At 60.6% G+C, this 13,883-nt stretch overlaps 1 protein-coding gene across 1 annotated transcript in view; it reads left to right on the plus strand.

Moving 5' to 3' along the window:
- Positions 1-3,935: 3,935 nt before the first annotated feature.
- Positions 3,936-13,883, plus strand: part of SYNJ2 (synaptojanin 2) — a gene marked incomplete at its 5' end in the record, with an annotated part of 57,424 nt that continues 47,476 nt past the window's right edge. Inside the window, 4 exon segments of the mRNA XM_015560031.1 lie at positions 3,936-4,047; positions 10,178-10,448; positions 10,686-10,715; positions 12,601-12,796. Coding sequence (XP_015415517.1) covers positions 3,936-4,047; positions 10,178-10,448; positions 10,686-10,715; positions 12,601-12,796 — 609 coding nt within the window.

Raw genomic sequence — 13,883 nt, forward strand, 5'->3', positions numbered from 1 at the left:
CCCGCGCCCGCCCCCCCCCCCCCTCGCACACTCCTGGTGCCCGGTGCTCCTTGCATCTTTCTGGCCGTGTCTCTTCCGTCTCCCTGGCCTTTAAACACACCGTCTGCAGCCTCACCCCCAGGTGACCTCCCAGCCTCACCCCCAGGTGACCTCCCAGCCTCACCACGTTAAATATCTTCTGTTTGCTGGGGACCCCGGCTGTGGGGTCAGCCGGACTTCCCTGCTGGGCTTGATGGGCTCTGGCCTCGCCTTCTCTCCAGCCTGAGCTCCTGCTGCTCCACAGACCTGTCCCACCAGCCTCCCGCACAGGTGGCAGCCACTCGCCTGTCCCACCAGCCTCCCGCACAGGTGGCAGCCACTCGCCTGTCCCACCAGCTTCCCGCACAGGTGGCAGCCACTCCCCTGTCTGTAGTCAAGAGACATCGGAGGCGTCTTTGCACTGTCTTCTCTCGCCTCCCGCATCCAATCTGTTCTCAGATCTTGTCCTCGCTTTTCAAAATGTGGAGATAGTTAATGATGTTAAGGAATGTGCTGAAGTCCCTTTAGATGTGATAATGCTATTGTGGTTATGTTTTTTTAAAAAAACCTTATCTTTTGGAGATTCTTACTGAAATAGAGATGAAATGATAAGGAGTCTGGGGTTTACTCAGAATCACCTGAGATGGGGATTCTTACTAAGAGGACTCATTCAAACACAGGCTCTGAGTCTCCAGCCCAGAGTTCTGATTCAGCCAAGCTGGCGGGGTGGGGGTAGGGGGAGGCATCTGGTAACTGGTATTTCTAATGCTGGTGATGCTGCCTGTCTGAGAGCCACATGTGAGGCCCTGATCTCAGGGTGAGACTGGGGTGGAGGAGCAATGAATGAATGAAACTAGCTGGTGTTGGAGCTGGTGGGTCCATGGTATGTGGGCGCACAGGGTTTATTACACTTACTCTGCTTTTCTTAGGAAATTTCCATAAAAGTGTGTGCGTGTGTTTCCAGAAGTTGACCATTTCTCAGCACCACCGCTGCTATCACCGTGGTCCCACTAGCATCTCTTGCCTGAGCCATTGCCAGGCCTCCCAACTGGTCTTGCTTCTCCCCGTACCCCTCTGTGTTCTGTTCCCAACACAGCAGCCCACAACGGCTCCCTCTCAGCCTGAAACCCAAGCCTTTTTATGACCCAGAGGCTCTTTATAATGTGTCCCCCACTCCGATTTCCAGAAGACACACTGACCTTTCTGGTCCCTGAATTGCCAGGAATGCCCCCATTGCCAGGAACTCCCCTGCCTCAGGACCTTTGCACATGCTCCTCTGGGCCTATAGTGCTCCCTGCTCCTTGCTCAGCCTTCTCTCTCGTTTCCTTCAGGGCTGCATTCAAAAGTCGCCATTGCAGCGAGGTCTTCTCAAACCATGCGATGTAAAACACCTCTCTCTCTCTCTCTCTCTCTCTCTCTCTCTCACACACACACACACACACACACACACACACCACTTCATACCCCCATTCCTTGCTCACTGGTACTCCTTAGCTCATGCCACCATCTATACTGTGCTTACTGACCATGGCTGTCCGCCTGGCAGGAAGCTTGCAGGGTGCCTGGCACCGACGAGGCCTTCGTGGATGTGCCTCGGCAGTGCCCCTGCTCTAGGGTCCCACCCACGGCTTGGCCTCCACTGTCACTCATCATCCATGACACGCATCCCTCCTTTGCCCGCGCCCAGTGCCTGCCTGGGCTGACTCTGATGTCCAGGGACGGTGGCCTGTCATGCCTACTGCCAGATCCCTGTGCCAGGGCAGTGCCAGCCCCAGTAGAGGATGGATGGCAGCATCCCAGGAGCACGAGATGGGTGAGGAAGAGGATGGGAGAGTAGACGAGAGGACTTCCCTCAGCAGGCTGGATGTTCGTGGCCAATGGCAGGGGAGGGAAAAACCCGCAGGAAATGCAGGAAAGCGTGGACGGCGGGGACGCTCTGTTTTGGAGGCATTAGCAGGACAGAAGTTGCAAACGGGCAGGCAAGTACCGCCTACAGAGGTGTGTGTTCTGCCCACACGGTGCTTAAAATAAATGGGGTTGGTTGTCAGCAGCAAAAAATCAGCCCTGTCCTACTTCTCTGGAAAAACCCCAGACTTGCTGGGCTGGCATGGCTGCTGGGGGACCACTGGCAGCACTGACCGCTGCCCCCCAGAGCAGGCGGGCGTGTCCGCTGGTCCCCAGGGCCCCTTCCAGCAGCTTCGTCCACCTGGGACCTGCCCGCTGCTTGCAGGCGTTGGGTCCGGAGCTCTCTTTTGAGGAGCAGAATGGATTCCTCCTTTCTCCAAGCCTCGTGAAGACGTGTAGCCGTTTGGGGCAGGCGGGCGGGTGGTGATTTCGGAGCAGGCTGCCTGGGCGGCCAGGCCTGGGCAGTGTGGGGCTGTCACGGTGGGTCAGAGGAGCTGTGGAGAGGAAAGGAGAGCTCATCGGGGAGACTGTTTGCAGGGGGTCTGGGCCGTAAACGGGCTGGCTCACCGAGTGCAGAGACCGCCGAGTGTCATGGCTTCAGGCGTGTCCCCAGCATCATGTGTTGAAGCCTGGCTCTCACACCCAGAATGTGGGTCAGCAGGGATGTCCTTAGTTGAGATGAGGTCGTGCTGGGGGCGGGTGAGCCCCAAGCCCAATAAGACCGGTGTCCTTAGAAGAAGAGGAGAGACATAGAGACCCACGGACAGCAGGTGGCCATGTGACGATGGAGGGGGTGATGCAGCTCAAGCAGGGGTGACGGCCACCCCGAGCTGGGAGGCGGCAGGGAGGGGTCCTCCTGGAGCCCACAGAGGGGGCTGGCCCTGCCACCCTCACTGTCAGCCATGCCCCCCGGAACTGTGCCCCGCTGGTCTGTCGTGAGCCGGGGTGTGTTTCCAGCCAGTCTGATTGCGGCAGAAAAACGCATCTTCTCACAAGATGACCGCGGCCGCCGGGCACACGTGCTGAGAGTGGTCTCGGGGCAAGGCCGACAGGAGGGCGCTCATGTCAGGGAGTCCGTCGCTTACGGGACTCGATGGCGCCAGATGGCAGGGCTCGAAGACGACGAGAGCTCTTTTTATTCGTGTTCCTTTGCCCATGGCCGGGCGATGTGATGTGTGCTCTGTGGTGTGTGACCAGTGGGCCCAACAGTGTACCCCTCCCCGTGTCCCACAGCCTTTCCCGTGGTCTGTGCCGCGTCCAAAGTTGGATTTGACACTTGCTTTGCCCAGCGGTTTCCTCCTGTCTGTCTGATGCCCGAAGAGCCCCTTGTCTATGGTTTAATAAGCTGAGGACCGGGCCTGCGAAGGCTTGGGGTCCGGCGGGAGCGTTGGTAATGCTCCCGGAGCTGGAACAGATTATTGCATCAGGGTTATTCTCTGGCATTTGTCCACTTGCCTACTGACCGGCGGTGGCTGTGGTGTCATTGGAAAGGGTGGGGCTACTGCCCCGAGGTCCCTCCTTCTGCCAGCTTTGCTCTCCACCTGCTCTGGGCACAACTGCCGAATGGGGGGTCCTGCTCATGCAGCTCACCTTGGGGTTCATGCTACTGGGCCTGGGGTGTCTGGGTACCCAGCTTTCTGTGCAGCCCCCCTGTGGGTTAACACTTCCTGGGGGTGGGAAGTGGACACTGCAGAACGAAGCCCCCAGGAGACACACTTAGGAAGGCAGGTCCTCTGGCAGGTGACGATAACTCGCTCTGTGTCTGAGCACGTGGGCCCCGGTGCAGTGACAGGGTCAGGCCCAGGCTCCCCCTCAAACCCAGCACCCCCAGCCCACGGGGGATGCCCCTCATCCTCTCCAGCCCTCCCCCCCGCCCCCCCCGGAAGCTGTGGGCGCCCGCAGAGAGCAAGAGTTCCTGGGGCTGAGCTATTGTCTCTGCGTTTTCTTTTTCGAGTGGGTGGGAGCGGCGGAAGGCTGTGGGGAGCGAACTCCCGCGGGAGACCCGCTGATGTTGTCTGTCATGTGCTTGTCCCCCAGCGCCCGCGGAGAAGGAGGTCATCAGAGGCCAGTACGGGAAGCTCACCGACGCCTACGGCTGCCTGGGAGAGCTCAGGTTGAAGTCTGGTGAGTGCCCTCCCCGAGCAGCAGCTGTCAGCCTGCCCGCCTCTCTCGTTGGTTTGGAAAGCATTTTAACTGTGTGATCTTTTGAATGTTTGTTTTGCCGAGCCTGCTCCTCCATGCTGGGAAGGTCAAGGTGAGTGCAGCCGGTTCTCACCTGGCTGTGTTGCTCTGGCCTTGGGTGCAAAGAAAGGACCCCTTTGTTGTTTGCTCATCAGGACCTGAGAGTCAGAGTGTGTGGGGGGGGGCGACCTGTCTGCCTTCCAGAAGGTGGATGCCACAGGTCCCAAGCCCCCTGGACAGGCTGATCTGGGCATTGGTGGCGAGGAGAGCCAACCACCAGGGCCTGAGCATCAGATACTGGCAGGGGCTGGTGGGAGGCGGGGGAGGGACAGGGAGCTACAGGAAAGGAAAGTGCATCACAGAATGGGTCACTTGTCTGGCTTGAAAAGGCAGAGAACTTACAGGACAAGTGGGCATCCTTGCTTAGTATGACCTCGAGGGGCCCAGCGGTCAGCCAGGTGGCCTTGGGGGTTGTGCACCCCCCTCCCTGCCAGGGCCACCGAGTCACCTCTGCACTCCTGGACCTCATGGGAACCCTGGAGCCACCATGTCCTTCCCCGTCTCAGCCAGCTAATGTGTGTTGACCCACCGAGTGTCATCAGTGAGTTATGGGGCCGAGGCCAGAGCTGGGTCAAAATGGGAAGGGCTGTGAGTTGACCGAGTTCAGGCGCGATGGCTCTCCCCAGCCCAGCACGTGCATGTCCCGCCCCCCTCGGCCGCCGGGTGTGTGGACGGAGGACAGAGGACGGGGAAAGCCCCCAGGAGGGCACTGGTGTTTGCCTTCCTTTCCCGGGTCTTCCATGGCCGGTCTTGCCTGAACTACGATGATGACATGGACAGTCTCTAAGCGGTGCTGCGGCGAAGCGCCAGGCGACCCACCCACACACCCAAGTGCTGTCATTAAATGTCCGCTCCGAGCCAAGGACTATACATCCGTGACATCACTGAATCCTGCAGAGGAGCAGTGCGATCTGCATCTTCACCCCGTTTTACGGAGAAGGAAACGCCCCAAGAAGCTCTGCTGGGACGCCAGCCCGACCTGGCTGCCTCCAGAACTCGCTTTTCCCATGAAAATGTGCCGCCTGCCAGGGTTTCCTATGGGCCTCCCCGCACCCCCAGCGAGCTCCCTGTGGCAGCCTCAGGCATGACGCCGTGTGGAGGCAGGGGCCTTGCATGGTGCCTGTCCAGGGCCTGGCTCTGCTGATGTGCTGTCACTGACTGACGCAGCTTTCCCGGCAGCCTGAGGGAGGCGCTGTTGCCATCCTGCTTCACAGACAGACAAGCTGGGGTGTGTGTGTGGGGCGGGGTGGCAGAGGGGGACCTACCTGCTGTGTGTCATCTAGTCTGTGACAGTTTCTTCTACACCCTCACCTCCAGGCACTAGGAGGTGTTCCGTGGTTGACATCTGACAGTGATAACTGGAAGGGTTTCTCTTGTGCGTCATTAAGGGATCCTTAATCAAATGATCTGCAGGGGCTGGGCTCAGTGCAGGGCCGGAACGGCCCAAGGCCAGGCAGTTCTTCAGCTGCAGCTGGACTCTGGGCTGTGTGCCTTCTGGCCCCAGGGGCTGCTCTCCACCACCAGGCTGCTCTGTCCCAACTGGGCAGGGAGTGAGCTTCTGGGCGGAGAGCAGCACCACCCTCCCCCCCATCCCAGGGGAAAGCTGTGGTCTGAGGTCGGCCACAGGCCAGGAAGGGTGGTGGCCCCAGGAGAACATTGTCGGGTGAGTAGGGTGTCTGCGGGGCGCCCGGCCAGGGGCCAGGGTGGGCTTGGCAGCAGCCCAAACTAGATCTGTTTTCTCTGTTTGTTGTTTCTCACCTGTTGAGGGTGTTGGGAAGCATGTTCACCAGGACGAGCCTCCCCAGTGGGGTGGGCGCCCCCCTTGACTTTTTAGGCTGAGGGTCTCCACAGAGAAGGAGGCTTCCCCTCAGCCTCTCCACTTGGGGCAGTTGTTCCATTTTGATTTTACTGAAGTGAAAACAGCCTTTATGTTAGAAATGAAGAAACATGCACGAACATTGCATCAAAGCTTTATCTCAGGTTCCTGGGTGTCACAGAGAGCTGAGTGCCCCTTTCTCCCTGAAAAGCCAGCAGGAAGGGAGTGGAGCCCCCACCGTTCGCGGGCGTCGGGCTCCCAGGGACTGTGTGGGGAGCCCAGGAGGTGAGAGTAGCAGCGAAGGCACTTTCCCAGTGAGAACAGGGACTTACCTGGCTCTTAGCCTGAGTGCTCGAGGCCTCCGCGTGTCATGGCCTCCGCGTGTCATGGCCTCCACGGCTGAGTGAACTGATGTCTCTAATGAGTGAGGCTCCTGGACTGTGCCGGGCACAGCCCCTGAAACGATGGGCGGCCCCACACTTCCCAGCAGCCCTCGGTCCCATCCCAGCATCACAGCATGGCCCACGCGCATGCCACCTCCCCAGGCTGGTTTCCCACCTGTGAACCAGGAGGCCTTGTCTCTGCTGACATGGTTCCTAGATTTCCGTGAGGAGCATGGGTGCCAAGTGGGCGGGGCTGGCGGGGGGTCCCCAGGAGAGCCGGTGTGGGGGAAAGGGCGCAGGCTGGTGGACAGGCATGGCTCGCGGAGCGCTGGCCTCTGTGGGCTCTCACTGCCGAGGGAAGAGTGGAGAGGGAGTGGGACAGTCTCTTGTGCTCAGGGCATGCAGCGCTCTCTGTCTGAAATGGAGTGGCCTTCCTGGTCTCGGAGTCCTTTACTTTGGCATCAGTACCCCGTGGTGAGCTGGTAAATATCGGACACCCAGCTCTGGGAATGTCCATGGTGTGACTACCCCCACCTGCTGGTTGCCGGCTGCCAGGCGGAGGGGGCCACGGGCACAGCGGGCTGTCCCGAGCTGGGTGAGCGGCCACGTGGCCTGCACCGCTCCCGGTTCTAGAAAGGGAAGGTGAGGGCACCCTCAGCCGGTGCCATGTGGCTACAGAGGCGACAGAATTCTGAGCTCGTGCGTGTGGGGAGGGGCGGGCCTTGGGGGTCCTCTGGCCAAAGCCTCTTCCTTCCCCTGGGGCAGCCCAGAGTTCCAAGGCCTTCGCTTCCCACTAAGTTTGAGAGTGTCCTGGACGAGCAGGACGATAGATCGGGCAGCCCACAGGGCTGATGGGCAGGAACCCCGCTGGGGAGAGATCTCGGAGCTGAGCACACAGAGCAATGCCAGCCCAGGAGGCGGGGCCTGGAGAACACGCCCAGCCTTGTCCCGAATGAATGGCCTTGTGTCTGCCGTGACTCATGGTGAGCCCAGTGCCAGCCCCCCCTGCCAGGTGACAGGTGGCCGCAGCTCGGTGGACGTGGGACCTGTCACGGCAGCCTCGGGGCTCGGGGCAGCTCGGGCGTGGAGGTGGGCTTCGAGGAAAGCGTTCCTAAGTCGATACTGAGGTTTCGGAATTGTTTTTATTGTTACAAAATATGCAGGAGATGAAATTGTTAAGTGTACAGTTCACTGGCATTAAGAACATTCACAGTGTTGGGCAACCATCCGTCTTCAGAACTTTTCCATCTTCCCAAACTGAAACTCGGCCATTAACTCCTAGATTTTGGGATGCACCATCCGTTCTCCTCCCTGCCCGTCCGGGCTGCAGGCGGAGCTGTCTGTACTGTGAGCCTCTTGTCCTCCGCAGGGGTGTACCTGTGTGTACATGCGTGTGTGTGTGTTTGCACACATGTGTGCGGGTGCATGTGTACATGTGTGTCTGCGTGCACACGTGTGGGCATGTGGCTGTGCCGGCACACGTGTACGTGTGTGAGCATGTGGCTGTGTGCACCTGCACACACATGTGCATGCGCATGTGTGTTTGCCTGTGTGCATGTTTGTGCATGTATGTGAGAGAGTGCATGCGTGTTTGTATCTGGTGGGCCTTTGGCCTATCACCCATGGCTTGCCCTCCCCGCCACCTCACCCGACTCTGGCCAGCGACCTCTGACCTGGCCTGGTGCTGCTGGGGCCAGAGCCCTGCCACCAGGAGGTGTGAGCTGGAGGGACGCGGAGGCCGTCTGGTGCCTGCCCTCTGAAGCCCGGAGAGGGGGTGTGCGGAGCTCCGAGCCCGTCTTCTGAGGCCAAGGCCAGTCAGGGCTTATCTGTCCCCGCCTACGAGGCCCTTACTGTTCCAAACCCTGGCCTCAGCCTGCACTAAGGGCCTCGGAGCCCCTCCCCAGGCCCCATTTCTTGGCTGAGAGAAAGCTGACCTGCCTCACCCACAGCAAAGCCTAGAGCCTGTGCTCCAGGTGAGCATCGGAGGGATCCCCACACGCCTGGGAGGCAGCCTCCCCCCACCCACCCCGGCCTCACTTTGACCCCCTACAGAAACCACCTGGCAGGGGTCAGGGGAACAGTCTGCACCAGGCTCAGACCAGGGCCCTTCCCTTCAAACCCTCTGTGCTTCCCTCCCTTTCTGTAAAATGGGGCAGAAGTGCCCCCGCCCAGGCTGCTGGAGGAAGTGTGTGGACCCGTGCCAGGCAGCACCGCCCCGAGAATCAGCCAGCAGCAAAGGGCCCGCTCCAGGGCTCCCTCCGCGACGCCCTCACCCGCACCCTCTCCTGAGCCGCGTGTCCCAGGACTGGGCCTGGATGCTCAGTGGTGGCGGCGCTGTCCTTCGTCCTCATTTGTCTGAGGAGCCTTTTCCCGCCTGCCTGCAACAGCCCGTCCCTGCCGCCTGGGCTCTAGCAGGGACCCGGCCCCCCATGCAGAGGCGCGAGGACTCGGATGGAGAGATGCAGACTTCCCGGGCCTCTCCCTGAGCCCTGCCAGGCAGCCGCCCCGAGAATCAGCCAGCAGCAAAGGGCCCGCTCCAGGGCTCCCTCCGCGACGCCCTCACCCGCACCCTCTCCTGAGCCGCGTGTCCCAGGACTGGGCCTGGATGCTCAGTGGTGGCGGCGCTGTCCTTCGTCCTCATTTGTCTGAGGAGCCTTTTCCCGCCTGCCTGCAACAGCCCGTCCCGGCCGCCTGGGCTCTAGCAGGGACCCGGCCCCCCATGCAGAGGCGCGAGGACTCGGATGGAGAGATGCAGACTTCCCGGGCCTCTCCCTGAGCCCACGCCCACAGCCTCCCCGTGGGCTCCCAGCCTCGGGTCAGGGCCGGCCTCGGGGTCAGGGGCCTGGGAACCTTTCACGGGGCAGGAGCCTTGAGCTGCTCTCAGGTCGGGAGAGCTCATCGGCCGCTTCCTGTGCCGTGCTGGGACACAGCACCGGGCACAGTGCTGCCCGAAGGAGCCCAGGATCCCGGGGGCACCGGTGGGGAGGGGGTCACTCTGCTGTGACAAGGCTAACAGGGAAGCTGTTGGCACAGAGAAGGGGCAACTGACCGGGACTTGGGAAGGCTCCTTGGAGGAGGTGCTGCTGAGATGACCCCAAAGGGGGGAGAGCCGTTCCCCTGGTAAAGGTGGGGGCGGGGCAGGCAGGCTTGTGCTGTCCTGGAGGGTGGAGGCGGGAGGTGGGTGGGGTAGGTAAGGGTCATGGAAGGTCTTGTTGGGCCGACAGTTGCGGGGAGGCATCGGGGCAGAGGCAGCGTCTTGGGCGAAGGCCCAGTGGTGAGAGGGCACATGGCACATCTGAGGAGCCCGGATAGCTGCTGGGCCCTGGGCGTCCCTGCAGGGGCGACGAGGGTGGGAGGAGCTCCCATTTCAGGGGGGAAGTGGGAGCCGTGGAGGAGTCAGGTGGGGGAGGGAGGTCTGCCAGCAGGTGGGGTGGGGAGGCCACCCCAGTGACAGAGCTGGAGGACTGCTGTGGCTGGAGGACTGAGCAGGCGAAATCGCCTGGGGCTCGTTGGAGCACCGTTCTGGCCAGGCCCACGGGTCTGCGTGGGCTGAGAATTTGCAAATATTTCTAACGGGTTCCCTCCCAGGTGGCGCCGCTGCTGGTCAGGGGCCACACTCAGCACCAGGCCCTGGACTGGAGGCCCACGTGGCAGGGCGATTCCTAGGCGCTGAGCTGAGGAATTGGAGGCGCCGGGGGGTGTGGGAGGCGTGAGCAGGAAGGCAAGTGGCTGCGGTGAAAGCTGGGCCGCCTGGCCCCGGGGACTGTGCACTGCCACCGCCATCCTGAGCTCTCCCGTCCGATTTCCCCTCCAGGTGACGCGTCCCTGAGCTTCCTGGTTTTGGTGACGGGCTGCACGTCTGTGGGCAGGATTCCGGAGGCTGAAATCTACAAGATCACCGGCACCGACTTTTACCCTCTGCAGGAAGAGGCCCGGGAGGAGGAGCGGCTCCCGGCCCTCAGGAAGATCCTCAGCTCCGGAGTCTTCTACTTCGCGTGGCCCAGCGACGGCTCGCGCTTCGACCTCACCGTCCGGGCACAGAAGCAGGGCGATGACAGCGACGAGTGGGGGAACTCCTTCTTCTGGTGAGGCCCGGGCCCCCATCGCCTGCCCAGGTCACGGGGCGGCGGGCCCTGGTGGGCACCTACCTCCCAGGGTCCCGGGTGACCTCTGGGAGTGGAATCGATGCCCACTCAGGGGCCAGAGCCTGCATTTCTAGAAGGTGGTGATGGTGGCACCAGTGCTGCTGGTTCAGGGACCAGCTCTGAGTAACAGGTCCCGGGGCAGGGGGTGTCTCTGTGACTCACGGGGCCACTTTGCAGGAACCAGCTGGTGCGTGTGGCCCTGAGGCGGCTGAGCTAACGGACCGAGGGTCTTTGTGCCATGGCCGAGGAGCCATTTCAACCCGGGGCTGTCGGGGGAGCAGAGGCGGGAAGTCTCTGAGGCTGTGACCTTCCTTGGGAACATTGTAGGGCCAGAGGATGTCAGGGGGCTCTGGAGGCCCCCCCTTCCCTCCATCCTCAGGCTCCTCCTGCCCGCGCTGTGGCCGGAGGTTCGAGCACACAAACAGGAAGACACAGCAGAGTCGCAACGCGGAGGCTCAGTGGGGCTTGGGAGGGGAGACCCCATGGACACCAGACTTTATCTTGAGTTGAGAGGAGGCGGCAACGGGGGAGGGTGCCAGGCTGCTGGGCCGGACACCAGGGTGTGGTGCTTGGGCTCAGGGTGCACCCATGGGACTGACCATGACCGCGTCGGCTCTGGTGAGTGGTCACGGGCTTGATGTCCTCACCCGCTGTTTGGGGTCCCGGGTCTGGCCCGTGTCTGGAGTCAGACAGGGTCAGTGCTGAACGTGGCTGGTGAGTAGGGAGAGTGTGCGGTGGGGTGAAGTCCTTTTTCCGGGCTGGTTATCGGCCCCTCCCAGAATGGCTTCCCGGTACAAGCCAGGCCCAGGAGGAAACACAAAGCTCTTTTCCTTTCTCGCGCCTTCTCCAGGGGTGGAGGGCTCCTCCCACAACATCAGGGAGTGGCTACAGGCCGGCTTTGTTCAGGGCTGTCCATTGGCAAGTCTCCTTCTGACCCCTGGGGCTCACGTGGCCACAGCTTGAGGCTTTGCCTTGATGCGGTGTGGATTGCATGCACTGGTTCCTCAGGCTGGTTTACTGTCTGAACTTTAGGGAGGGGTGCAGGTGCTGGGGCGGGAGACGGGTGTTTGTAAAGCAGACGGGCACTGTGGTTCTGAGTGCTCAGGAGGGGGGTGGGGGTGTCCCATGTGGCTGCTACCCGGGGGACTCCCGGCGCCCAGATGGAAGTGGCCGGGTCACGGGCAGGAAGGCTGGCCTCAGTGGGGGCGCTGCTGCCTGGAGCAGCCACCTGAGACGCCAGGGCTCACAGCACGCTTCTCCAGGAGTGAGAGAAAGCTGCCGTCTTTGAGGAAGGCCAAGGGCAGGGCTAGTGCTGCCTTTTTTGAACAAGTAGAGCATTGTGATCTAGATTCGCTTAATTACCCGGTGAGAGAGAGGACAGGAGGGTGTGGTGCGCGCAGGAAAGGTAGGGCCTTCGTCAGCGGAGCCCAGGGCTGGCTGCCTGGGAGAATTACACCTGCTCCCAGCTCCACGCTGCCGCTTCCTGGCCCCCTGACCCTGGGCAAGGGGCGCTTCACTCTGCTGTGCCTCAGTTTATTTATCTGTGAAATGGGGTGAGTGATAATACCTGCCACATGGCATCATTTCGAGGATGCAGTAAGTTAATCCGTGCCAAGCACTTAGAATGTGCTCAGTGCGCTTGGCGCGTTGGCTGTTGTCCCATCATTACGCTGGGGCCCTCCAGAAGCCAGAATGGTCCACCAGGTACGGAAACGCTGGGACTTCCCTTAAGTTTTATTTGCATCTTATCCTCTTTTGTAATTTACCTCATGGGATATGGATATGATTTAAATAAGCATGCATGTGTTTAGTAGGATTAATTTAATCACTTGTCATTATCTAATCACAAAACACGTGAGTACGTTTTTACTGACGGGATTGCCCGTTAAAACGTGGAGGCCACAGGTGTAAGGAGGCTCCTCTGACATCCGCTGAAAGGCGCATGACGGCTCCCAAGCCAGGCTTGGCTGCCCCTGGCCGTGGCCACGGGAGTGGCTTTGGGAAAGGAATCCTTGCCCTCCTGCTGCGCATGTGTCCCTCGGCAGCCCCAGACGCCCTGGGCCGGGTGCCCCGAGTGCGGAGCTCACGGGAGGGGGAGCTCAGCGCTCAAGGACTGGCTGCTGAAGGTCATCTGCGGGGTGGTGGCCATCCGCACAGTGTACGCCTCGCACAAGCAGGCCAAGGCCTGCCTCATCTCCCGCATCAGCTGCGAGCGCGCCGGCGCCCGCCTCCTCACCCGCGGAGTGAACGACGACGGCCACGTGTCCAACTTCGTGGAGACGGAGCAGGTCAGTGCCCCGGCCGCCCGCCTGCGGCTGAGGGGCTGGGGCTCAGGCACAGGCGTCTCCGTGAAGGGGTATTTGAGGCGGTGTCTTGCTCTAACGCAGCGGTTCTCAACCTGTGGGTCGCGACCCCTTTGGGGATCGAACGACCTTTTCACAGGGGTCACCTAAGACCATCGGAAAGCACATATAATTACATATTGTTTTTGTGATTAATCACTATGCTTTGATTATGTTCCATTTGTAACAATGAAAATACATCCTGCATATCAGACATTTACATGACGATTCATAACAGCAGCAAAATTACAATCATAAAATAGCAACGAAAATGATTTTATGGTTGGGGGTCACCACAACACGAGGAACTGTATTAAAGGGCAGCGGCATTAGGAAGGTTGAGAACCACTGCTCTAAGAGGAAGGAAGCTGGTTATGGGCTCTGCCTGCAGACGTGGCATCTCTGATTCACGTCTCATGCTGGGAAAATGCTGCATACCGGGGTCCTTTCAGCTAGAATAGAGCAAGCACAGCAGATAACTAGGCATGCGGCCCCAGCCGCGAGTTTGACATGCCTGAGCAGGAGGAAGCAGGGTTTCCCCAGGATGGTGGAGGGTGGCAGCTAAACCGAGAGCAGCTGACGACCGATGAACCAGTGGAAGTTAGAAATCTTAAGGCCAAAGTCAGTACATCGATCGTGGAAGGGTGAGGGAGGAAACGACCCTGTGGCCCTGTTTCAGTCTGAATCCACCGAAGCTTCGCCCTAGGAGCCGTCTCAGCACTGGGGGAGGAGGGCAGGATATGGGGGTGGAATCTGCATGTTCGGCACCTGTGGCTCTCGGTGCCCGCGGGCTAGACCCTTCTGCTGAATTTCTCATCGATCAGTTTCCGAAATCCGTCCTCCTTCCCGGGCTGCTGCCTCTCAGCGGCTGTGTTCCTCTCTGACGTGCCAGACGGAGGCCATGCCACGTGCAGACCAGCAGGTGGAATAACTTACAGGAATGGGGAGGCACAGGTGCAGGGTGCGTGGGTGTCAAGCTGCAAAAACCTGTGCGTACTTAGTGGCGGCAGCTTTGCCGACGGCAGCTGAGAGA

Source organism: Myotis davidii, unplaced genomic scaffold (genome assembly GCF_000327345.1).
Source record: "Myotis davidii unplaced genomic scaffold, ASM32734v1 scaffold1494, whole genome shotgun sequence".
Taxonomy (NCBI): Eukaryota; Metazoa; Chordata; class Mammalia; order Chiroptera; family Vespertilionidae; genus Myotis; species Myotis davidii.